This window comes from Neodiprion fabricii, chromosome 1 (assembly GCF_021155785.1).
Source record: "Neodiprion fabricii isolate iyNeoFabr1 chromosome 1, iyNeoFabr1.1, whole genome shotgun sequence".
In the NCBI taxonomy this organism is placed as follows: domain Eukaryota; kingdom Metazoa; phylum Arthropoda; class Insecta; order Hymenoptera; family Diprionidae; genus Neodiprion; species Neodiprion fabricii.
In genome coordinates this window covers 6,250,903-6,277,482 of record NC_060239.1, presented here as the reverse complement: position 1 = coordinate 6,277,482, position 26,580 = coordinate 6,250,903, and the positions used below count along the sequence as shown (strand labels likewise).

General features: G+C 44.6%; 2 protein-coding genes and 1 long non-coding RNA gene across 5 annotated transcripts; 2 read left to right on the top strand and 1 right to left on the bottom strand.

Annotated features, from left to right (window-relative positions):
• Nucleotides 1–51: 51 nt before the first annotated feature.
• Nucleotides 52–25,342, bottom strand: LOC124177153. Its single transcript, XR_006869590.1, has 6 exons — nt 24,819–25,342; nt 24,558–24,723; nt 12,335–12,586; nt 12,096–12,233; nt 11,768–11,929; nt 52–676 (listed from the first exon to the last, which is right to left on the bottom strand). It is a non-coding gene; the product is annotated as an uncharacterized LOC124177153 (long non-coding RNA).
• Nucleotides 5,651–9,527, top strand: LOC124175523 (altered inheritance of mitochondria protein 3-like). The gene is made up of 2 exons (XM_046556229.1): nt 5,651–5,804; nt 8,316–9,527. The coding sequence occupies exons 1-2, from the start codon at nt 5,787–5,789 to the stop codon at nt 9,339–9,341; spliced, it is 1,044 nt and encodes a 347-aa protein (XP_046412185.1). The 5' UTR covers nt 5,651–5,786; the 3' UTR covers nt 9,342–9,527.
• LOC124184493 (proteoglycan 4-like) lies at nt 15,902–23,402 on the top strand. Of its 3 annotated transcripts, none has more exons than XM_046553745.1 (3): nt 15,902–15,993; nt 20,110–21,253; nt 21,349–23,402. In XM_046553745.1, the coding sequence occupies exons 1-3, from the start codon at nt 15,976–15,978 to the stop codon at nt 21,618–21,620; spliced, it is 1,434 nt and encodes a 477-aa protein (XP_046409701.1). In that variant the 5' UTR covers nt 15,902–15,975; the 3' UTR covers nt 21,621–23,402. The 3 variants fall into 3 exon arrangements, with proteins under 3 accessions (XP_046409701.1, XP_046436278.1, XP_046434355.1); XM_046580322.1 differs by having other exon boundaries at nt 21,338–23,402; XM_046578399.1 differs by having other exon boundaries at nt 20,110–23,402.
• Nucleotides 25,343–26,580: the final 1,238 nt, after the last annotated feature.

Below are 26,580 nucleotides of genomic sequence, written 5' to 3'. Positions count from 1 at the left end.
AAAGGTTGGAAAGAAAAATCACATTTGCATAGCTCGAAGTTCTATTCATTTATTATGCTCTTATTATAGTACAAATGTTTCGGCGTAAGTGTGTAGTAATTCAACATACTGACCAATAGAAATCAAGCGAAAGACATAGAGGCCTGCACGAATTCGATCAAACCTTATGCAAGAAATCTAATCATTATATGTGCAAATAAGTTTTAATATACATTGTCTCAAGTAGGACACGGAAAATACTAAATGAAATACTTACAGTAAAACTTCTCTCAACGGATATCTCCCAACAACGGAGTTATGCTCACAACGAACAGACGAAAAGTCTCCATGAGTACACGTCAATATTGTTCTGAATAGCGGACAATCCTTAATAACGGTCAATATTTTTAGTCACGAAGATATCCGCTGTTTGGAAATTTCACTGTATTGTTACAGTTTTGAAATGTGTTTTAGGTTCTGGCCTGCGTACAGCAACAACACCCCTCTGCAGGAACGATGTGTGATGTTTGGTTTGCATTGAGTTTATTATATCTGACGTGTATTAAAATTAAAAGAACATCGATTTTTACCGTTTTTTTTTCTCGCGTTTCTTCAACTGTTGGTTGTTTCCTGTTTCGGATTTCTTCTCTATACTTTCCAGAATCCAACTGTCTAGAAAAAATGATCTCAATTGATTCTGAAACAAAAAAATTTTCTCGTTGAACACAACAAGGCTTACTCCTTTGGATTTTTGGTGTAAATTTTACCGATCTTGAAGAATGCTAGCGTTCATTCCTTTATGCTCTATATCAACGTAATTTTGCGGGAGGAATCGATTTTACGCTGTCCAGAGTCGCTGCTAGCAGCGGCTTGGAAGATACAGCCAAAAGGCTGATAAATTTTCTAGTACTTCCTTAATTGCTGTGCAACGTCTCGAAGTCACGTCCGTAACAGGTATCGCAAGTCTGCGACCGACAAGTGAATTGCAAATTTTTTTCTAGCAGTAAAAGGATTTCGTTAGTATCCAGGGATAGTCAAGGTTCAACTGCTTATCACATTAATAGGCTAGTGCGTTTTGTCGGGAGGCAAAAAAATCACCCGAGTATTCAAGTGCGACAGGCAATACCGCTTTTGCTTGAGAGTAAGAATTTTGCACCAACTGCTTGTCGGTTTTCTTCCGCGATTTTCACAGTGTATAATATTGCAGCAAAGAAATGTCAGACAATCTGAAAGATTTCTTTGCGGTTTAAATAATCGCGTAACAACATTGTTACAGTTACGCTATAAGTACGAAAGGGGTGGCAACTTAGGCGAATTAACGAACACCGTGCGTGCATATTACATAAAAGCAGAAAGCGGCGCAACGCCTGTTCAAGAAGGCGACTGAGATTCATATGATCAGAATGCTCCGACGTTTCTCCATACATCAAATATATGTTATACTAAATTCAACCAAGTCGCTCTATATAAGTAAATGTCAGGGTTGTCTAGACTTCACGAGGCTATGCTGTGCTGTTAGCTGTACCCCCGAGGCCCGAGGAATCTAACGTGTCAGAAAGGCTGGGCAGGCCTTGCATTCTACAGACAGTACAGGAAGTTTCGCAACTCATGTCTGATCTATAATAGGAAATTTCCAAGAATTCGGCTATTCGCTCGAGCGAAATACACGAATCGTGTAACGTGACCCGAATCATCAGGATCTGTGAAATCTGCCCTAATGGATCTTGTTAAATGGAATAGAAGTGAAAGTAATTCTCAGAAGTACCAAGACACGATTACTTAAAGTTCTCCTCCCTATGCTGATGGAACTTATGACACAAAAGACAACTAGTGCTTCCTCCATTCCTTGTAGAATTGGTAAAAGAATAGCCAGGACTAGAGATTTAAAAAAGCATCCGACTTCGAGATGCTTTTCTACGATGAACAGCGTGGTTACCGTCCAATGTCTATTATCCATTGAAAACAGATTTTTACCCGGTATTAATTTGGGAAAAAAGTCAGAAAGGGGGTTCGATTTATCGAGCTACCGCAAGCCGCGCGCTCTCTCCCCACTCCGGATATGCCGCTGGAGGCGTGGTGGCGTCCTTGCCGCTGGACGAGTCTCTAGGAAACGAATCGAAGTTGCTACACCAAGATCTGCCTTTCATTTTTCTCCTCTCAATGTCACCGCGAGGTCTGCGTCACGGAGGACTGGCCGGGTTGAACTCCCCAACGCGGATATCCAGAGCAAATAAACTCGAGAGGTCTGCAGCTCCGTAATTGCCATACCAGACTGGGACTCGAGTACCTTGAATCGCTGAAGATGAAACCGTTTGGTCAAAGGGTGATAATGAGCTGCCCTAGTGGTTGATTCACTCGGCATAAAATTTTAGCCGATTTTTTGCAGCTCGATGATCTCTCACCACGCCTTGAACAGGATGTACCTACGATCGCAAAATGCACTCTCATGATCCTGATTCCATGCTCATTGTCTGGCGCGTTGTGCTCTGAACCGGCTCGACTTGACTGCGACAAGGGAATGAAGGATATTCCCGACGATTCAATAAAACGAGATTTAATACAAGGATCCAGAATCGCCGAGGTGAAATCGGCCGATTGTTATTCCCTTCGTGCACCAAAGCGTAGGCCCTTCATCTGGACACTGTGCACGAACATTTCAATTTTTACGTAAACCCTTCAGTTACGAAGTCGCATTATAGGTGGAATGTACAATTTGACCAGAGTTCAATTTACACCATAGTATCGCATGGCGAAGCACGACGGAGAAATAAATATGCGGCATGTGTGTATACCCGGAGTGACTTTAGACTCTTATTCTGCAAACCGGAGTAATTCGGATCAAGGTCGTCAACGCTGTTCCTGGCTTGACCAGACCCGTGTTCGACACGTGATTGAAAGGCGGGGCGACAGTGTTTCTAGCGATTTTATTTCCACTCGGTGTATTGTTATTCGAAAAATTCGACGGCGAGTACGTATGATAGTGTGCAGGGAAAAAGTACTTATGGGAAATAACTGACCAGAGCGCCGTCACGAATGTCGCGCTCCGACGATTGCTGCAATTATCATTACGCCAGAGTTCATTAAAACTGACAGCATTGTGCGCATTACTTACGCATTCTGAAGAAAGTCAACAGCGTCAATCCAAGTACCGGTATATGTATAACGTAACTAGGATGTAATCGCATTCAATATTACCACTGGAAAGTGGGGAAAGTCTGGCGCCTTGAAGGTAAAAGTGCCCTATCGATCCACTGGACGGTCGTGTATGCGGAATAAAAATGGCTTTACGCAAAGCCCTTTAACGTCCTTGTCAGTCAGACTGATCAAAATTTCCAGAAAAATCCTATTTGAGAACGCTTGAGACTCTAATTGATAACTCTAATTAAAATGAGTCGAACTCGCAAACTTACAACCGTTCTGCAAATATGCAAATTTCCTGAAACAATATTCATTTATTCATCCTTGCAATAAATACTTTCATTTGATGGTGGTCAATCAGCTGAAACAAGTTGACCAGTCATGATTTGAAGAAGTCAAATTTCTTACTAATGTTCTGATTAGACTAGATCCGAATCCCAGCCAGATCTAATAATCTAATTTTACACCGATCACCCTGGTCCGCCGAAGGAACCGTGACATTCAATGTCGTCAGACCAATCGCACAAAACTCACAATAGATAATTAGCAGCGGTCACGCTCGTCCGGTGGCTGGCGGGCCCCATAGACTCTGAACACTTTTATAGCATTACCGCAAAAACTGGGTTACACTTGCACGCGGAATAATCAAAGTGCAAGTAGAAATGATAGACAGTCATCGGACGTCCATTGTTGCGATAGTCACTGAGGTGTGTCGCGTAGCCACCAAGAGTTTAGCCTCTGTGCCTTCTTTCTGTCGTAACTTCTTTGGTACCGTGGCCAAAGAACGAGTCAGCGCACGGCGCGGCGCTGAAAGACACAAAACATCGATCAAAGAAAGTGTGGGCTTGAATCGGATCTATGTAACAGCTGTAAGGTACCTGCGTTATCTGAGTAGCAAAGAGCGGTTACGTGATATATCCGTCGTGTAATAAGTTCGTGCAGCTTTTAGTTTCGGCAATTGGTTTGGCACGGAGACCCGTTGATGCCCTCCAGGCTACATTCTGCCAAGCAGGCGAGCCGACCTTTGCCCAACGAGCTGCTCAGCTCAGGACTGCATTGTCGAGTCGAGTCAGTCGGTGGAATATCGCCGAGTGTTTTTATCAGCGTCCTTTCTCTTTCTTGGACCGCTAACTCCGCGCCCCGATCAAAGCCAGGCCGCATATCGAAGGCGTAAGATCTGTCTTATGTAAATATAGATCTATCGCCAAAACAGTTTTTTTTTCTATCTTTTTTCTGCGTAACCTTTTTTCGCCATCTCAGAGAAAAAGGAAAACGAAAAATAGCGATAATTTTACCATTTATTTACGAAGCGGACAGGTACCCACCGTGCTCGATTTTCACCTGTTCTACTTTCTTCCATGAATTCTGTACCGGTCGGACGATCAGTCTCTGTCCGCTGTCCATTTTCACGATAGTAATTACGAGCACCAAAACCCGGTGGTGAACCAAAAAATGAAGAAGAACAAACAAGAAGCCATATTATTTAGCGGAGAAACCGGAAACGCCAAGGAGAAAATGAGACCGAAATTACTTAGGGTTGTTCAGGTGGAACAATAACGAACGTAGAGACGCGACGCACTCGAGCCGGAAGTATACGCCTGATATATGCTGCAAGTACCGAAGCGGCTAGTGAACTAAATAAATTGAACGCCTTAAAATCCGGTTTGTTAGATCACTTAGCAAATGGCAGTGACTACGTACCGTCCAAGTGGTTTCTACTCCAGAGGCGACGACCTTACCTTGCAAGAAATTTTTAAACCATGGGGTATAAGGTGGATTGAAAAGCGATAGACGATAAGCGATGGGCGTAAGGTGTGTAGAAAGTGGAAGGTGGCGGCTGAAAAAATTCACCGATTTCAGATCGAGTATAGATTTCACATTCTTCCGTATGCTGATGAATGTCAGGTAACAATAAGCCCTGAGTATATCGATGTCAGGCTGGTCACCGCAGCTGGCAAATTCTTGATAGAAGTTAAAAATAATACCATTAGAAGAAAAAATACATAACCGGTATTTTCTGTACGGTAAAATATTACATGGTGTAATTTTTCCTCTCGCTCTCAGCATCGTCGTTATGATAATAATTGGCTCAAGGATGAACCATCGATGTGAGCAACAACCAGCCGTGATTTTCATCGGGGTCAATTGCGGACCCGAGGTATAATTATTAATTATCACCTCTCGACGGAGTCGAAAAGGTCATAGGAATTAGACGGCTTCCTCGGATACCGAGGAGAAGCATCGATGCCAAGTCATCCGTGTAACCGTCGAAGCTGTTCCTCCTCACCTAGTCAACTAATTACGAACGGTCCACTAGAGATGACTCGGCTTGATTTTAAGGGGGGGAAAAAGGGACATTGCATCGAGATTCGGTACGACGAATTTATTACCCTAGAGCCGGGCAGGTGCGCGAACCAAAATATGGGGCCAAAATTGAGGGCCCGAAGTGTGGTTACGAAGTGACAAAGCGGGCGGACAGCCGGTGCAAAACCGGGAGTCCAACAGCAACAGTGAAAGTCCCCGGAGCCGTCGGGGATGGCGGGAATGGCGGGGTCGAGGGAGAAGTCTAGGGTATATATGAGGGGACCCCGACCGATTGCAGGCTGATACACCAGCCTGGCTGCCAATACACAAAAACACACACATACACTGCAGGCAGACTGGACAGCATGCGGGCCCTTGCAACGGTACGTACCAATTTAGTGTCGCCGGTATATCCATCTCAGCGTGAATTATAATTAATCGCGTGTGCCAACGTCTTACGCTCGCGAGATGTTCGCCGTCTATAATATATATATAACCACCGCGTGTGAGTGTGCAAAATTATTGTGCGGAATATACAGAGCGACGTACGTTCAATATGCTACCGTTCGGAGGACAGTGACGATGTTGGAACGGTTCTGAGACGTTGAGGTGATCGGTATGGGGAATTTTGTTACGAGTGAGAAGAGTAGAAATTCAGACGCTTTGTAATGTTCGATTCTAAAACAACAGGGAATCCAAAATAGTATGACGTACGACGTAGTGCGGTATATCAAGCCTCAACCTCGTGAACAGATGAATTTTCTCTAAAATGATTTCGTTTCTGCCTGTGTGACTTATAAGCGAACTCTTGGTAGTATCGAATTAGTCATACAAGATTCAAATCATTGTTTTAAAAACTTGTTTGCACACCAATTGTTTCTGTTAATTCGATGATCGGTTTCTTTTCTAAATATAATAAGATACCGCGAAATATTGAATTTAAATACCACTGGATTTCAATGACTGAAAAATGGTGTCAATCTGACGTTTTTTCTGAATTGGTCAAAGTTTGTTTAACCCGATCACATCGATTTTCCGATTAATTGAAAATTATCATTAGACGATGATATTGAGGATTTATGGTCCTCGAGTAATGATTGAGCAAACGAGTGATTGAAAGTTAATTTAACACGACGAATCGAGTCCAAGTGTTTCTCTTTGCGTACATATGGGCAAAAACGATAAGTTGTAGTTTACTTCGAATCGGTCGCGGTCTTGCGCACGACCGCAAGCTTACGTAAGTTCGTTCGCTTTTACATTCCGTGCACCGAGTACATGACTCCTACGATTAAATATATTATTTTATCTGGCTACGAAAGCTCCCCGGTTCGTTCGCCGAGTAAGACCCGCAATTGAATGATCACCGCTAGCACCGTGGAACGTAGTATTAACCGTAGTAAAACAAGAGTAAAAGTAACATCGCTATCGCGATGAATAACGGATTAAACGCGGTGAATCAATGACCGGGTGAGGATAAATAAATCAGACTGAATCTCTACGGCGCGCTATAAATCTCTCAATAAATAAATTCAAACGTGTTATCCACTGAGCAAGTTATTCCCGTTGCAGCGTTGAGGTAATAAATAATTCATGACAAAAGACCGTTCCACGACACTTGAATCGACATCGAGTAGGCGTCTCCAGAAAACGATAACCGTTCGTCAAAACCGTTTGCTTGGCAAATTTTTATCGGCAGTTGCCATTATCCCGACAACGGTGCGACGATGGGCTGGATGTACGTATTTTTGGTTACGAAAATTGTCAGCCTCGAATATGGCCTGCAATGCCTCGTACTGACCGCGTGCACGCTGACTATCGGTGGAATAGTTTTAACAAGATTGCAGAGCGTTCGAGGTGCGGGTGAAAAAGCGCGTTTCGCAAGCCAAAAACGGGTAACCTTCAAACTCGAAAATGGGAGTGACCGCAAGAAAGGGGTAAAACACCGTTGACGTCATTAACAAAAAAAAGTAAAATAAACGAAGCCCAATCGCGCGAGGAGAGAAGCTCGGAGTAGCTTTGATAAATTAGCAAGACCCTCTTCTGTCGTCGCGACACGTCTTCGGCCGAACCTGTAAATTTTTACGTGGCAAAAACTTTCCGGGTAAATAAAGAATAGAAAAAAAAAAAAAATAATAAGTTGCACTTAAGAATCCGAAATACGTTCAACCCAAACGGCAGCATGCTGACCCGCCTATGCTGCCCGACGAGCACCAGCATCCCGTGTTTCCTGTGGGAGCTCCTCTCCCCGACGTCGACGATGACGTACTGCCTTTTAGTCCTTGTTTCTTACCTGCTTCTGAAGGGCGGCCGAGACCTTTGGTTCGAAGATCTCGTGTCCGAGCGTCGGAAGCTTGAGGCCTCATGCCCCAGGGCGCAGCAAGGTCGCGACAACTGCGGACTTCCAATAGCTCCGAAAATCTGCTGCCGCACAACGCCTCAGGCGCCGAGCTTTTCAAACTCGATGAAAAACCCTCTACAATCCCCCATGAATCCTGGTCCGCTGGGAAGTGCGCGCGGTCCTCTTTCCATGGCTTCCTCGCAAGGTCATGCGATGACGAAGAACACGTTCTCGAGAAACGCTGACTGCGCTAGCAGCTGTGCCACGAGTCTGAAGTGGTGACAGTGCGATGATAATTGTAGGATTAGCGTTGGTTGAAAATCGATTGGACGACTCGTAGCGTTATTGAAAACTGAAATTCCAAATTGGTGGAAAGTGAAATTTCAAAATCCTAAACTGTTTACAATTGCACGTGTTGGTTTATCAGGTTCAGGTCGCATGAATTATAACGTTTCGATTACGAACGGTTACTTCACTGAAAAGTAAAAAAAAAAGAACAAACGTAGATCATGGAACTACAACTCAAACAATAACCCGTGTCTCATTATTTTTCCAGATAGTGGTGGTGACCTTGGCCGTGGCGTTGGTATCCGGCCAGCAGTACCAGCAGGGTGGAAACGCATACGGCGACGAGTACGCGGACTACGAATCGCCGCGACCGGCGCACCCGACGCCGCGAAGTTACGCAGCAGCGCCGGCGCCTGCGCAAAGAGCATCAGCGCCATCTGCGCCGAAGCCGACGCCAGTTGCGATCCTGAAGCAGATAAACAGACACAACGAGGACGGCTCGTACACCTACGGTTTCGAGGGTGGTGACGGCTCATTCAAGATCGAGACTAAGCTGCCGACAGGCGAGGTCAAGGGCAAGTACGGATTCGTAGACGACACGGGGAAGGTCCGCGTCGTCGAGTACGGAGCGAACAAGTACGGCTTCCAGCCCTCCGGCGAGGGCATCACCGTCGCACCCCCGACCCTCGTCGACGAGACTACGAACAAGGAGGGCCTCCACAACGTCAACACCAACTACCAAGACTACTCCGACTACCAGCAACCCGCTCCCGCTCGGCCCCAGATAAGACCCACCCCCGCCGCCGCCTCCCTTCGCCAGCAGCAGGCCTACGAACGTGCGCAGTTCGCCCCCCAGCCCCAACCCCAACAGCAGTACCGTCCCCAGCCCCAGGCCCCGGTCCAGCAGTACCAACCTCAGCAGGCCCAGACCCAGGCGATCTACGCACCCCAGCAGAACCCTCGGGCCCGTATCCCAACCCATCAAGCCCCCCAGGCCCCCGTCTTCGCCCACGCTGCCCCCGCCCCACTGCCCCAGAGCCGTCAGGAAATCGGCTACGCCACCAGACCCGCCCCCGTCCACCAGGCCCAGGCATACGATGAGCCTGAACCCGCTCGCCCGCAGTTCAACTCTCAGGGCCCCGTTCAGTTCAGCCCCGCACCAGTCTCTGCCCCCAGGCCCCAACCTCAGGCTCGCAGCCAAGGCGGCGGTATCCTCGACCAACTCGCGAGAGACTACGCGCTTCCGCAGGGAGGCGCTGCTCCGCTTCACGACATCAGCTTCGGCTATTACTAGAAACGAAGGACGGGCTCGCGTCGATGAGAGCCAACGGGGAAGCTTCTTTGGAGCTTTGTACGGATGGCGAGGACCCCGCTAACTACTTCTCGCGATCTTGTCACCGAAATACTCGCAGAGCTCGCCCGTCTGTCACTAGGTTATTTTAATGTCTAATTAAATCTAAATAAAGAGAAAACGAACGTATTTTCCGAGTACCAATCATGATCATTATCCTTTTTCTCCCTTTGCAGTTGATAGGAATTAGCATAGCTATACGACAACTTCTATTTGATTCTCCACATATCAATGACTGGATAGTGGGATTAATAAAATGTTGAGAATCCATCACGTGTTAGATCGCTTGTTGGTAAGACTTGCAAAAAGTGTCCTCAGACGTAAAGACACACTGTATCGCAGATATTCTGACTCAGACAAATTTCTAAGACAAGCTATGCGAATTGCACAACGACACCTCTTTGCGTCCAGCTTTCTCACAAGGATAGTCTATACGCGTGTAAAATCTTGGCTTCGTTGCATGCCATGATCGTGTATGTACATACATACAGAACAGTTTGGAGTAATTATATTCTTATCGTATACCGTAATACCGTTTCCCGAATAAAGTATTTTACTACTGAGAATGGGGTGAAATTGAATTACGCAACTGTGACTTTAAGAAGGCTGATTCCTGCGCCATAATATGTATGACTTATTTAATTATTCGCAAACTGAAACGATGCATATGCAAACGGACGTTCCGGTTTCACGCACAAGTTCAGCAGCGGCGAAAGCTGGGAATGTTGTTACGCAGAAAAAGATATAATTCTCAATTCATTTGTATTACTACAGCCTTTTATTCTGAAAACAATTTTTACCAGTTAATGGCGAGCAAAAACTTATCGCAACTCGAACTTATGTCATCGCAGCGCTCCGCGCTGTTTATCCGGCTTGATATGCGCGTTTCGCTCGATCTTAGCTGGTACGGATTATAGAGAATACGAGAAAGGTGTTTGGGTGTGGTCGGCCCGCTGCGAGCTGAGAAATGAACGCGTAAATCTATCTGGCATACTACGCAAACACTTCAAGCTAAACCAGATTACGTTCACCTTCACCGCCCTGGAAATTCTCTCCATTTTATCGTCTGCAGGCACGTTGAGTCGGCCCCTGGTAAAACCACTCTGGTAACCGAAAGAAATGGGGAAATCGAAATTATACCTACTCGTTACGCAACGTATCGACCAAAATAATATGTCCCAAGGCCCTGATTCATTTCATTTCGCAATTTTTGTAGCTATCCGATTTTCGGCATGCTGGATTATGTTCTATTGCAGAATTGGCTTTTTTTTAAATCCATACAAGTTTCGTTTCACCATCAGGGCAGACATGAATTCCCTGGAGGTGAACATTTTCTCAGTAACTCGACCTCTTCAATGCGTCAAGGCATTTTTTCATTCACGTTATTTGACGATCAACATCTGATAACAGTTCTACAGCAACCGACAAATTGCTATTTTTCCCACTACTCGTCCATACTTTTATATTCCTAAGCCCAGCTACGAAAACTCTGCTCAACGATCGGTTGAATTCTATAAAATCTACTTTTTTGAAGCGCGAGATTGGTAAAAAAAATTGAACCATATATAGGAATAAACTTGGGACATAACGACGGTCCAATTACTTTGCTAAAAAATATTTATTGCTTAGCTACCTATTGACAAACTAAAACGAGTTGAAAACAGTTTCGATTTTATTCTTAAAATAGTTACAAATTGGCTCAATCACTAATGCGCTTGCATATAGACAACTGAAGTTACAGTTACGTAGGTTTGGTTGCATCCGCAAAGGAGTATCAACGCCTAAAATTACTGTATTTCGCTAAATGCCTAATGTCTCAAAAAGTGACGCAACGCCGTATTACCGAGCAATAATAGTGCGACTAGGTATATAAGAAATACTGACAAAAAGTTCCCACGACTAAATGTCATTGCACCACGACGAATTTGTGACCTCGAGTAATTTTACCCACCTGTATGTGTATATTTAGAGTTGTTTTAATTTTCAAATACACATATTATGTACACAGGTTTGCCTAAAACCTGAATTATATACCGAATGAACGAAGCTCTCACACTTTGCATCGCCTAAAAGAACGATAATTAACGCCATTCCGGTTCTCATTGGTGTGGGATAAATCGGTTAATTAACAAATTTTTAAGCGTAATATTAAATTGCGAAATTATACTACATGCAACGCAAAGAGTTTGAAAGGCTTCAACTCGATATTACAGATAGAGCAATTTCTCCGTGCAATTTTCTTTTTCATTTTTTGTCGGAATATATAGCTGCGGGAATTTCTCAATTCTGAAATCGAGCCGATGTCGACATACGGGTCGCTCGGAAACGCGTAGTTTGCATACCGGAGAAAGAGTTTTCACAACTTTTACCGTAGAATGCTGAGTTATGAGGTGCGACCATTTTTTCCCTTTCATTCTCTTCTCTTCCTGCATCCTTGGCATCGAGTCAAAGCCTCGTATGGCACGATTCGGCGACTTCGTTTCCGTAAAATTGACACCTCGAGAAACTCGCAAACAGGATCTTCTGATTACCTAATTGCGAGCAGTTGTTAAAAACAATTTTACAAGAATCAGAAAATACGAGAGTACAATTGCTAGCCAGATTGCAGAGAAAGCTTAACCGTATCAGAGAGAAGCGAAATTTTTCTGGCAACCTTGGAATCTGATTTCATCCTGAATTTTTATTCGATTTACGTACCTTTGGAAATTGTTCGCATAATCAAGAATATTCAATTTCAAACTCCTCAATGTTCAGACTTCGAGCCCTGAAGCACTGCGAAAGAAACAGTTTCCCAATTCGCAGAACTTGATCCGAGTAGCCAAAATTCAATAATTCCTGAAATCAACAACGTATTAATGAAAGATAAAAATCAATGAGATAATACGAAAGTAGATATTGATCGCTTCTGATTTTTCCTACTTAATTATTTTACTCACATTATGGATGTTTCCATATTTTCCATCAATCCAATACTTGCTCCACGAGGCATAAGGAATCGATTTCTCATTTTTCGTGGTCAAATCCGAGTACTCAACACCCACGTTCCAAAGCCGAGAACAGGATTGAGTTTTTTCATTCCGCCCATGGATCATAATTCCGGTGTATAAATCTTTCCGTTCGAGGATATTAATCAGATTATCCACGGGCTTCGAACGGCCGTACGGCGCAGAGAGGGAAATGCCGCGTCTCTGAAAGAAGTCCAAATTTAGATCCTAAGCAAGTAAATCAGCGCGTGTGATCTATGCTCGATGAAGGCGGAGGATAGTTTGGATCGAAGAATAGCTGCAGCGTGAGGATTTCAACACCACGGGTGTCCCGCTGTTTGTTATATTATACCGATGCGTAGGAAACTCGTTGAAAGAACATAATAAACAGTTAAGACTGCATGCACTGTGCGATTTGGCAACATACACACATAACACTGCAAGAAATTTCTACTATTTCTGGTTACTACACAGTTCTTGACTGTATTTTCATCTTTTACTTTGACCGAAAAAATTCCGCTCGATGTTCGAAATAAAAATGAATTCTCCACTGTTGATTCGATATTTGTTAGTACAACAATAAATTAACGTTGAGATCTTACTTGAAGAAGAAACAATTATCAAATTAAACGAACGGATTCGATATTAGAATGGCCAAAAAATTTAGTACCGACAACGATATTCACACTAACAATAAATAAATAGTTACTTGTATTAAATTTTGTCGTAATTTCAACAATATTTGAATCAACCACCAATGACGAGTAAAATTTTTTCTCTGCGTGAACAATCCGAGAAGTTAAAAGTCGAAACAAAGACGATCGATGATAAACTATCAGACAAAGTACGTAGACATAAAGCACGCGCTATATTGTATCCTGTTCTGTTATTCAGGTCGATGGGCTGCCGCCCATGATGTAACTCGGATTCTTGGCATCGACTCGTGCGCTCGCATACAAAGGTAAAAAGAGAGAAGAAAAAAAAATAACAATAATAAGAATAAGAAAAACCAGGCCCGGCAGTACGATTAGGCTCTCAGCATATCGTGCCTTCGTTAAAATCGTCAGACCCGGAAGCTCGATTTTCTATCCGGAAATATCGGTTTATAACCGGGTTAAAGAGGCGGGTAAAACCGTGACTCGACCTTTGAACTCCGTCGTTATTCGATCGTAGGCTGTTAGTTTAATACAAATGTTAGTTTAATCCAGAGGTTAGATTCAATAACGAAGAGTGGCTTTGCGTATGTGAACGGGACAGCGACTAAATATATGTCCAAGGCCAGAGGAGGAATCACATCCTGCCAATTAGTCGAAACGGTATTAAAAAAGACAATGAATTATGAGCTTTGGATAACATTCGGACGTCGGTCTGCCGGTGCCTTGAGGCTTTTTCTCATACTCCGCAAGCAATTTTCGACTCCATCAAGCGCGGAATGTGAAATAAGCAGATTCGCACTTCGTTTGAAAGATTAAAGGCGGACTTTGAAAAGGCAAAAAAAAGTGTTCAAACCGTTTCAAATGATTTATTCAAAGATGTTTGATCTGCGTAATTTACACTTTTTGAGCTATTAGAAAAAAAAAAAAAGAAACTAAGGATATCGTTGTATAAGAATGTCAGTGTCACAAACACTTTGACGTGCTTCTCGGAGAGGCGTAGGAGGAGAAAGAGGAAGATCGATGCGGTTGCGGCAGCCGAAGGCGAGGAACAGCTGATCCTGAAAGGTGAATCTGTGAGAGGGAGCATCTCCACATTCATTCACATCGAGTATTCATTGACGGGTCGAAGCGCCGTGATTTGATAGTCGTGTCTATAACGAACTCGGCGTTGTAAAATCAGCTGGCGCACAGTGAAAGCAGCGGCACAAGCGAAGAGCAAGCTCATTGTCAGCTGACGCATCTCCCCGTGTAAATCTGCCCCGGTGGAAGGTGTAATAGAATTTAATCACCAGGTTAGCGGGCGTCTGGTTTCGTAATTTCTTTTGTCTAAAAAAGTAAAAAATTACGTGAACAGCCCAATTACGCGACTGCGAGGTAACGAGTTCGGTTCAGAAGTCGAGTTATACATCACAACCGCGCTTTCCTAATTCTTAGCGAATCCCAAAGTGGCTAATTGACCAATCGTCTTTAAACGATAAGACGACGAATGTCGATCGCTTGAATCTGAAACTCCTTGTATATGCACATGTACACGGAATTCCACGATGTGTAATATAGATAGTTTTGCAAGAAGGTTGACTCAATGTGGGCACGTGAAATGAGACGCTGATACACGCCGCCGCCGATCATACGCGCATGGGATAGTTGTATGAGAAAAAACCTTGAAAGGTCGTAGCTGGTACACTCGGCGCAGATTTACTCCCAGCCCGATGACACGCCTACCACTTTTCTCACGATCCTATCTTCGATACCATTGACACCCGCCTCTATCTGTAACTAATTCAAAAATAACAGCAACATATATTATCAAGGATATTTTAATACGTGCCGGTTAGGACTGAACGATGGAAAATCATCATCATGGCCTTGTCGCCGTTTTTTCGTATCATTATACTATTGTAGTAGTTCAAATATCGTGAGACAACGTGTACGTACTGACATTGTCCATGAGCTGCAGCAATCACTGTAGGTATTTTTATTTTTTATTTTTTGTTCTATTACAGCTCTACAAAATTTGAGCCCGGTCAAATTGAAATAAAATTAGCCCTTATCCCTTCACGTCAGGGTAAAGTTGACCACGGAGAAAGACGACGCCATTCGTAACATTGCGATGTGATTATTTTAACTAGATGAACTGGATTTCGTATTATAGCCTGAAGAAAGAAAATCATAAACTGTCCGAACCTCGTTCCAGTTTCTTGATCACAAGCCATTGACGATACAGTTGTTTATTGCCGACAAACCAGAATAACTCGGTGATTGCCAAATGGCAAAAGAATCGTTGGTCTGGCTTTTATTGCAAGTCACCAGATTCGTTAATTTTTCTCGATAATTGACGATTGTCGTTCTCTCTCGGTATATGTACAGCACATAAATATGACAAATTGTGACAGGCGACCCATAATTCTAAAGACTGATGTCATAGACCCGGAAGCATGACTCGCGTAAAATGTACATTTCAGAAAACAATTACATCTTGTCCCCTCGATCGGGTCTTCAAATTTACCACGACTGGGTGAGAGCCATGCGAATGAATTCCAGCTGCACCTGAACCCACAAAGGAGTGCAATGGTCCTCGTTTGATACCCAAAGCTCGTTCGAGTCGACGCAAGCATTTGGCAATGCGCGTGGATGGGTTTGGCAATGGCCCTGCCATGGCAGTGCGGATGTGTTTGCATGGTTAAAAAACGATGATACAAGCCGGATTACGAGAGGAACGTAAACGCAGAAGGCACAAGCCACGGACAACGGTGCTTGCGAAGGCAGGAAGGTAAGGAAGGCAAGGTACACGAGTGTCGGAGCATTAATACCCCTCCACCTTACCCCACTCGAGGCAAAACGCTCGTGTAAGTTATAAAGGACCAGGTTCGCGACTTCCCGCTTGCACTTACTCAGTGAAACTCTCAGATACCCGTTGCCCGAGCCCATTTAACCACCATGAGGATTATTCTACTGGTGAGTACCCCCGTCTTGGGGTTGAAATTCTTTTCATTTCCCTCGTTATTTCATCTTTTTCATTTTTTTCCTTTATTTCTTCTTCTGTATTTTTCGTTCCCGTTTTGTCTTTGCCTCGGACAATATTGTCGACCATATTCAAGTTTTTCACCAAAATTTATCGTGCCTCGCGACGAGACTTTTGCCGTTATATTTTAAGCTCGAGTTCTAAAACGTTAAACAGCTTAACCTCGTCGCGCCTGTCAGCTGTAATAAACGTGCCAGAAGATTGCCCCTGTTCTTGCCGCTAATTAAAAGCGTCGCCAAATATTTTGTGCTTTATGTACAAAATAAGGGTATGAATGAAATAATATAGAACCGGTTGAGAAATAAACTGTAATACAACCCACGCTGCGAAACTGTTCGCTGTTCTCCATTCGTAATCACGGTCACGAAGGGTACAAGACTTGGTAATTACGCAATCACCTTCCACCTTAACTAATATCATCCATACTCTGGTTTCCATTTGTTGTCGTAATCGAGTGAAAATCGTTAGGCTGAAAGCAGAAACGTCGAGTTTCAAATCGATTGATATTTATAAGCATTCATATAACGCGTCCCATATATAGGTCTGAAAGAAAGTTATACTATGAATTATTTCACGCATAAGAGAACTCGTGATAAATTTAAAACAATTCTTATATCTTATGCAAATTGAATTCGATGTCTAATTGCGCAACTGCGCGGTTAAGTATGTTCGATACAAGTAAGTTGAAATTAAAGAATACATACCAACGAAGTCTGCCACATTTCATCGATTCACCTCTCACTCGATGTAATTTCGCCGATTTAATTTCCCCGGTGAAATATACATCCAGGCCAGACTAATTTTGTTAAATAAGGGAGTTCTTATAGCTGTATAAACAGTTGAAAATTTTCACCGACTCTAAGAGGGTGCACACACCCCGAGTTTGCTGAAATTTGCACCACTTAGAATTAGTTAAAATTATAGCAACACACGTATTATGAACACGTGTCGATCGCAGAAAATCGTCGCGACACATCGGCAAGCTTTTTAACGAGGCCTAGTTTCATCTTAGAAACTAACCACGGAGAAAAGTGAAACATTTTCTGCGAAAGCGAGGCTAATATCAGAAATGCTTTCTTGAATAGCAACCTGCATCGCGACAAATCGACATCAATACCAAGCTGCCTTGTGCCTATCTCGCGACTTTCTTCGCGCCACTGTCAATTCACGCGGTGTTTCACACTGGAAACAATGCTTGTCAAAATCGTTCTCTGGTTAAACACAGCCACTGGTGTTCCCCGATCGATTCTTTCTCCGTTTCGAATCTCTTGTACAGCCCGAGGCTTCAAAGTGATCGGTATTAGATTTCAATCTGTGGGTAAACAGTAGTCGAGGCAATTATTCTTTCATCTGGTAGCTGCTACTACGACATCGTCCGTGTTCCGACAATGGGACAAGTGCACCACAGGCGATCGGTTCCAGTTCGTAAATCTCTTGCCGAGGGCTATAATACGGAGTGTAAATAGTGGTAATTGGCACTCTTGCCGATCAACGATCGCACAGAATCGGGGCTGAACAATCGGTGATTGATTATCATACCAGTCGCAAAAAGATCCGTTTCACATTCGGCACTTTGCGTGATTCAAGGGTGACCTGGAATACAGATTGCAAAAAATCAAGGCTCCAAACAACCGATTGACATAGCAATTAACGATAAATTTCTAAATCGGCGTGGTTTGTAACCTTGAGGCCTTACGTCCGAGAGCATTTCCGTTGAAGGGCTTTGACCCTTTGACCCTTTGGCGTTGTAACCCGGAATTCACACTGTGTATGGTTCGGGTTACCTGAAAATCGGCACGAACTCTGATGCTTGTATTGATCACGGAGTATCGTTTCCAGTCTCAATGACAAGCAGAATTACACCGCAGTAATGCACCTCGGATCACCTTGATTTATATCTCAATCTCTTTTTAACGCGATCCCAGGGTATTTGTTTACTATTCTTCACGCTTCGCAGCCCGCAGCCTCTAATCGAACGGCGATTTTCACGCCATTATAATCGGCCGATCAGGGTTTGCAGCCGGTCCTTTGATTGTTGAGGCACTTTCCTTTGACGCTAAACGCAAACCGCGACAAAAAATCACCGCGGCTTCTCATCTTCGCGGTTTCATCTGCACTTTCCATCGAATTATTGTTAATCAATAGATGGAAAACGATCGGCAATCACGGGGAACGGATCGGCGGCATTGCGCTTGAACTTGACGCGCCGCAATTATAGCAACTTTCGATTCTTCCAAGAAGATAATTTTGGAAAGCCTCATCTTTCGACGAGTCGCATTTCCCATCGATCAAAACCCGAAGTGTTGCTAACTTGATCAACGATCGGTTGTGTCGTAACACCGGCAATGTGACTCAGTACTTGACTCTCGCTTATTATTTTACATACCGACGTGAACTAAATAGCGAGGAGTTATCCGCCTTGAATATATATTCGTACATCGGTTTCACTGTCCTCAAATAATTCCGTCACTTTGACAGCATTGCGATGCATCGCATTTCGTTCGATTTTCAAGCCGCAATCGATCGGTTACGACGGTGAACACGAGCCAACCTTGATCGTGTATTGATCACTGATTTTTCGAGGTCACTGCTGGATCTAACTCGGATCATACTATTTACACAAGATTGTTCTAGACGCTGAACAATTGCGCGAAATACAAGAGGCTTAACGATCATCGCTGGGCCGATCTGCTCGAAGGCGTGTTCGGTCCGTCTATTTCACTTTCATTTTACCGTCCTTGTCGGTCGACACCGAGACCGTATACCTTGGTGCTCCCAACTCTGCCGAGGAATATTCCAGAGCTCATTTATCTCAGATTGGCTACGATCATTTCTTGACCGTAAAAGTGCGCAATGGTCGTCGTGCTTCGATTTTTACTATACATTGCCCAACGTTGGTCACACGAACATGCATTTTGCACGCTTGCTTCAGGCAGTACCCGGTTTAATTATACCTGTAATAAAATCGCCGGACCTCTTTTTCCGTCCTCGATGCATATCCAGCGTTCAATTTTCAGACGATTCCCATACAACGGTCTCCGTATTTACCGGTTACATTTTCCCCGGTTTTACATTCCTCTTACTTCTCCGCCACGTTCCGGTTAGGAAACAATATTAGAAGTGATTGGTTACGTGACTAAACTGAAAGAACGTGTCGTCGAACCCTTCGTTCGAAATCGATGGATATCACCGACTCGCTTTTTCTTCGCGTCAGTTAACAATGAGTTGGGAATATTCCGAAGGTTAGCCTGAGATGACCACGAGCAACGGTCAAGATCTCTTATTTCAAACAGATCAAATTCGACGATAATGGTTCATTGTAATTTGAGCATCGTCATAATTGCGGGTGCTTGTAAAAAAAAAAAAAAAAAAAAACTCGAGGCGACTTGTAAATTGACTTGAATTTAACAAACGACCATTAGTAGTCAAGGAGCCTTTTTTGGCCTCCTTCGTACGTGCCGCAAGGCGTCGATCGAGATTTCGCTCTGTGTACAAAATTTGAGCCTCTGTAATTGGCGGTTACAAATTAGGTGTGTAAACCGCGGGTGATGACTTATCGTCGTTTAATCGCGACCGGTAAATTCTGATCGTTCGGCATCAGTGCCACTTGCACTGTAAAAAATTATCGTTTCGTTTCAAATCCGTACGTACTCCCGCATATCATACTTCAATTCGTACAAATTGCGATCAAGCTCATGAAAATTCACTCAAATTTCATTCCGCAAGAAATTATAATTCGATCATAATTGGATGTTACACTGCGAACGCGATCCGCAGACTGCCACGACGGTTCAAGGCGATCTAGTCCGCCGGATCCGAATCTCACGCCGGTCTCGAGGTGCCCTGCGGATTCGGGTCAGCCGAGCAAAGCGGTTACGCAACTGCGAGGCAAACTGGCGCAGGGCGTTCCCACCGCAGGAAGTATGCGGCCGACATTGCGCGGTCACGATTCTCGTTATTACACGAGTATGAAGAATTGTGGATCGGCCGGGAGTGCCGGTCAGGAATTTTCGCGCTCTCAAAACAGTGATCCTTTCAATTTTCCGCAGGTGATCCCAGTCTGCCTCCTGGTCCTCTCGGAAGCGCGACGCGTTCCGCAGAGCCGACAGCGAGTGGAGGAACGTCAGGTGTACTACGTCGACGAGGATGAGGAGGGTGCGGGGGTGGAGGAGGAAGAATCCCCGGTCGTGTACCAGCCCCGAACCCGGGCGCTTCCGTCGCCACGTTCAAAGGACACGAGCGCCTCGAAACCGCCGCCCGTTCAGACCATCCGCAACTACAACAAGGTGAACGACGACGGCTCCTTCACGTTCGGCTACGAGGCGGCGGACGGTTCGTTCAAGGAGGAAACCCGGGGCACGGACTGCGTGGTGCGCGGAAAGTACGGGTACGTCGATCCGGACGGCAACAAGCGCGAGTTCACTTACGTATCCGGCAACCCCTGCGACCCCAACGCCCCCAAGGACGAGGACGAGGAGCCGGTCCGCGGACAGCCCGAGGACGACGTCTCAGGGCCCGCAAATTACCCCTCCGTCAGACCCGTCCAGCGACCCACGCGCCCCACCTACGCCCCCACGACGCGGGCCCCCACCACCATCTTCCAGACCCAGTACCAGATCAGCGACGACGACGAAAGCCAGGAACTCGAGGACGTCAGGCCCCAACCACCCCAGCGCCGTCCCCCCGTCGTCTCGATTCCTCGCCGGCAGCATTTTACCCAACCACCTGCGACCCCCGTCCCACGTCCAACCGTCTATCAACCGACCACCCCGCGATACCAGGCCCCGACCACCCCCGCCTCTACCATCTATCGCGCCCTTGAGGCGACCACCACCCCAGCCCCCCAGCCTCAGACCTACAGGCCGCAGTTCGTGCCCGCCGTCGCCATCACGCCGAGGCCCCATGCGGCCCAGGTTGCGGCCCAGTACGCCCCCGTTGCGCAGACTGAGAGGCCCGGCGTGATCTACGCCCCTGGGCCCGGGCCCCAGACGGTTCGTCACCGGAGTACCAGCCCCGCACCGATAGGTGGCGACGACTTCGCGGCGGAGATTGAGCGGTACGTCAACACCGTGGGACTCAGTCCCAGACCCGTGAGGCCCACGCAACCCGTCCCGCTGCAGAGCCAAAAACCGAAACAAGCGCAGCGCGCCGACCCCATCTACCAGTCGGAACTGGTCTTTGACCCGGCAACCGGTCAGTACAATACACAACTTTATCAGACCCTGCCGCAGACGGTCGGAGATTTTAGTTTGAGTCACAAGCTGCAACCGTTTGTAGCGCGGCAACAGCTCGCTCAAAGACAGCAGACGGAACAGGAGCCCAGAGCCTCCGCGGCGTCGGTTTACAGGCAAAGAGAACAGCTGCCGCAAACCGCCGCAGCCGCCCCCCAGCCACAGGCCGCCATATTCAGGCAGCAGCAGGCCCAAATTTTTCAACAGTCCCAGCAACTCTACGCCCAGCAACAACGCAGACAGCAGCAGCCTCATCGGTTTCAACTTCTAGAGTCCCAGGAAGGTTCTCAACCCTTTTACTACATCTCGCCGTCCCCGTCAGCTGGTAGCGATTCTTCCTCACTTTCCGCTGGACAGATTGATCAGTTCTTGCGCGGTGCTTCCGCCGGGTTTTAGTCGCGTTCGGGCCGCTTAACTGACGCGTTTTGACAAAATTTCAGTCTTTTTTTTTCTTTCTTTCTTTCTTACATGCAACGGTAGAACTACGTCGGATCTTTAACGTACCGTGAAATAACGATGCATCGACGTCAATCGCTCTCATGCGGAGCGTTCGATGAGTTGAAAACTCTTATATATAACATACACGTTATAAAAATATGATTCTATTTCTCCATTATAATTTTGATACTCTAAACTTTGTGATCTTGATCGCGAAACAGAGTCAAGCTTCGCCGGTAAATATTATCGACGCGAGCCGATCGCGACCTGCGGAAATCGATTTGAAACATTCTCCAGCGATCATCTTTAGCACGATTTATGGAATCAGCCAACGTGATGGAATCCAACGATCGGTGACGAGTGTTTCCGTAAATTCTCGTATAAGGAACAAACGCAGTGAGAGCTCTCACCTGACGCAATGCACGGCTGCGGCAAAGATCACGTTAAAAACCGATTTCCTTGTTACATTACAGGTATAACAGCAACAATTCCGGCAATATATCCGTGTAATCCCGACGTGCGGTAATATAATTTACGCACCGCTAAGCGATAAGAATTCTCACGGGGCGAGAATTAAATCCGAAAAGAATTTGCCGAGTTTTCTATTTTTTTTTTTTATTTTTTTTATTTTTCTTAACAATCCACACAGTTTCTTCTTCCTCCTCTTAATTTCTCGGGATGTTGTTTCGTACACGAAGCTACGTAATACATGCCGAATAGTGGATGTGGGTCACGGTTGTTGCCTCAGGATCATGCACCTCTCTGCAAAAGAATTACGTCCTCTTTCCAAACAATTATAATAGGCGCATACATACTCACAGACTTCCTCTGATCCAATCTCTGGACTCTCGACTTAAAACTAAAAAGCCGAGACGCGTTGGCCGCGATCTTACGCAATATACAATTCGCGTCGCGAACGCTATATGCAAGCCACTCTGCCCGCCTGGCTGCCTTTATTAGCGGACACAGGGGAATAAAGAACCCGCTCTGTGTACCCTATAATACCCACGGTACAAATGCAATCACTTTCATTGGCGTGGCTGCAGCTCGTTAAACAACATTCTAACAACGATTCGCAACCGGCGCTGAACCGTGCCAGCGGCTCAATTCCATGCGAAACGGTGCAGCTGCTGCATTTTCCTTCGAATGAAACGGAACTGCCTTCTCCTGGCGCAAAAACTATCGCTTATTAATCCATCCGTCCATCCATGCATCGATTTTTCTCATTTCTTTTTCTTTCCTTCACTCCCTTACTCGTCGGTTTTATTTTCTCTCTTCATCTCACACGCAGCACCAGACTTTACGGCTTTATTTAATCGACTTTCTATACACCTGTATATATATTATACAAACATGACAAAGCTGATGTAACAATTTCCAACGATGTATACACTTTTGTCATCCGCATACTACATTGTACATAGTTTTTAATTTTTAATAATAGGTCCACCCTAATTCTCTTATACACAGCGTATTATTATTACCATTATTTTTATCATCAGTGATAGTTGATATTTTTAAAAAGAAACGTACGCGAACTTATGGCGAAAACTCGATGATTGTATAGCTTTGAACGAATTTTCGCGTTATGGTGATTAATGTTATTATTATTATTTTTATACTGTTTGTATGTATTACGATCGTAAGTGAATAAAATGTTATTACAAATCTGAGAACACGCGTTATATGTGTGTACGTAACGTACGGAATAATAATTGGTTGATACAGTTCACCATTCGCGCTGTCTTGTCAGTTGGAGGTAAGAAAAAAAATAAAAATTGAGCAAACAAGGTAAGTGAGAGTGTAAACCTGGATTTTAATTGATCCGTTAATTAGCAGTTACTATGTATTAATGCTTTGCAGAAAGAAACGTGTTCCATAATGTACAGATCCTGATTATCGTTTCCATTAAAATAAATTATTTTTCCTCTATCTCATTTTCGCTACCGACGAGCGAAAGTTCGGAGGCGAGTTTCACTCCCTCGCATGATCGCCGCGTTGTCAAAATAGAACGAACGAATCGACAACCGCACGAGTAAAAGGGAAAAACAGTATATCGAGCACCGGGAATCGATAGACGGTATGAACGTGTTCGACGGTGCAGCATAATGCGGAAGTTACTTCCGTGATAACAAGGTAGAAAAATAAGAAAGTCGTCGAGCAAGTTATAGAGCGTGCCGCTAATCTGACACCTAGTCATTTCTTATTAGGGGGCCCACAGGCATCGCTCTGGTTATCGGACGGGGTCCGCTTTCCTCGTCGTTCGAAACAAAAGTGAAACTAGTCATATCCTAATGTCCGAACCGATAAACAAGTTTCGTGAACAATTTGCAGGGGGCGTCATTCTTCGAACAGCCTACGAATCGGATTTCATTACGTTTGCTAATGGACGTCATTTTTCACGTCGTTGTCTTGGCCTAAACACGCCCAATTTAAAACCACTCGAGCAATTACACGGGTTAACGTTTTTCATTTCTGCCAATTCTATTCTGCTCCGGAGAGGCCTGATCGCGTGACCCACTGAAACACCTCGGAGCAATTATGAATTACGTAAAATGGTCGTTGACCAAGGCGAAGCCCGAGTCGCCTCGTAATTCTACGACGAATTCCGGCACGCTTCGCAAAATTATATGTGTATATGTACATGTGGAAGAGAGAGAGTGAAAAATGGTACTGAAATAAAGGAAATTATCGCTAAGCGGCTGTCGATACAGACAAATCGTGTAAAAATTATACAGGAAAATGATTTACGTGTGTTAATTACACATCGTACAAATGGGTCTCGTAACACTTGGTTACCACCCTCGGAAGTACGTTGGCGCTTTTACCTGAAAGAAATTTGCCTCGTTACCCTGCCGCTGCATTAGCGTGTGCATGTGTATCTCGATCCTTGTCTGATTATGTAATTAGCATTTTTCCTGCTATGTAACACCTCTATAATCCCGGTTTCTAGTTGTGTTCAACCAGTTACATGAATTCATGGATCGTTGTTCCCTGCAAAGGAATGTTTATAGAGACAGGCAGATTTTCATTAATTAATCACCGTTTTCACATCTGCACCTGTTTTTCCTTCACAGTGAAATTCTTACCATTTGTTCACACCTGTTAGGCCCGTATTGAAACGGCTACGTGATAATTATTCCGCTCGTCCCACAAGTGAAACAATGGGTCGTCGATCCGGACAGTGAATTTTGTCACCGCAATAAGCTACGTGATTCACAAACTTAATTAGGCCAAAAGATACGGTCGGTATACAAACGAATGTTAATCAATCGTAACGGTTCGTCGTTAGAGTTTCTCCCGGCATTTTGCACGTTTGTATTTAAAAGGTTCAAGTTTGACGAGGCGGTGAAGTCAATAGTAGAAAACTTCTCGTTCGGAGATTGGCCTGCAATGCAAATGTAGAGTGAAAAATTGCGACTTGACAGACTGGGAAGAAAGACAAGATTGTTATGGCTGAAAAGAAGACAAGTTAGATTTCAAATTGGTCTGACACACAAGTTTCGAAGAAGAAAGGGGACTGGTAACTTTTATTTCGAAAGTCAACATAACGGAATGATTAATCCTCACAGTGCTAACACGCGTTGAATCGATGAACTTCAAGTTGATTTCTTTCGCGTTTCACGATCGACTGTTAATTGAAATCTAGTTATTGACCGTGAGATTAGTCTGCTGAATTGAATAAATCAGCTGACCAGTGAGCTGACAATTTGCAACTCATGGAACTCTCCGGTCTATGCGAGAAAGCGAGAAAATCCGATTGCAAATTGAACAGAGCAGTCGAGCTGTTGAGGAAACCTTGACATTGAGGATCTGGCAAATGTAGGCCAATATGCAGCAGCAGGCACGCGTGACTGCAGAAGACTTGGCAAAGTGGTGTATATATGGAAGTTTTGTTGAACCGCATCCACTCAGCGCAATTCCATTGCCAGCGAAAGCTGCACACAACGTTTATACCGACAGTCGTCTGTACTTTCTAAACTTCAGCGTTATTTCGTTTCACGTTTATCTCGTACGCGTGTTATTCCCAAAACGACATCTTTCCTCTAGTTATTTTCTTCCGAGGAACCAACAAGTTGCTATTGCAGTTACCAACAGATATGCGATACAGAACTGGTATCCAGTTCGCAAATGCACGCTCTGCGAATACTTTCTCGTTTGTTGACCTCGGGCATAACTTGTTTTTGCAAATTTACCCTTTGACAAATGATATACATTCGCATAGCGCTTAGCAATTTTCTCAGACTCTGCATAACTCGGTACTGTAATTTTTTTAAATTTCTAATCACGAGAAATTCAACGGACTCTTTTCAAAAATCTTAAAAAACGTGGGTGTCCAAATTATCCGCAAAATTTCCACCTAAGAATTTCAACACTTTAACAGGTACGGGTAGAATTTTTGCAAAAAATTAACAGACATCTTGCATAAAAATAAATTCCAACCGTTCAAAATGTGGGACCTTTCTGACTTGGGCTTGAAAACAAAACTCCCTCAATGATTTATGACCAATAGTTCAAATTTTTCTCACGCTTATCTGAAACCGTTTGAAAGCTGTAAAGATAACCTGTCCCTTTCATTTTCCAGACAAATTTTTTCACCCGGACCTGATTGGAAGGGAATTTTTTTCTTGACTGATGTATCGAGTAGACTTTTTTTTCTGCAACCTTTGCTTCGCTACTCGCATTAGTTGTAACACCTACAGCTACTTTTAACGCAACATCCTTTGGCCGCAGGTAAATGTTGAGCGGAAGTGAATGCTCCTTCTTACGCGACAGGGACAACTAATATGTGCAGTATCCGTGCAGGTGACCCAAATACGTCGTCGAGATCGTCATGTCATATGATCACGT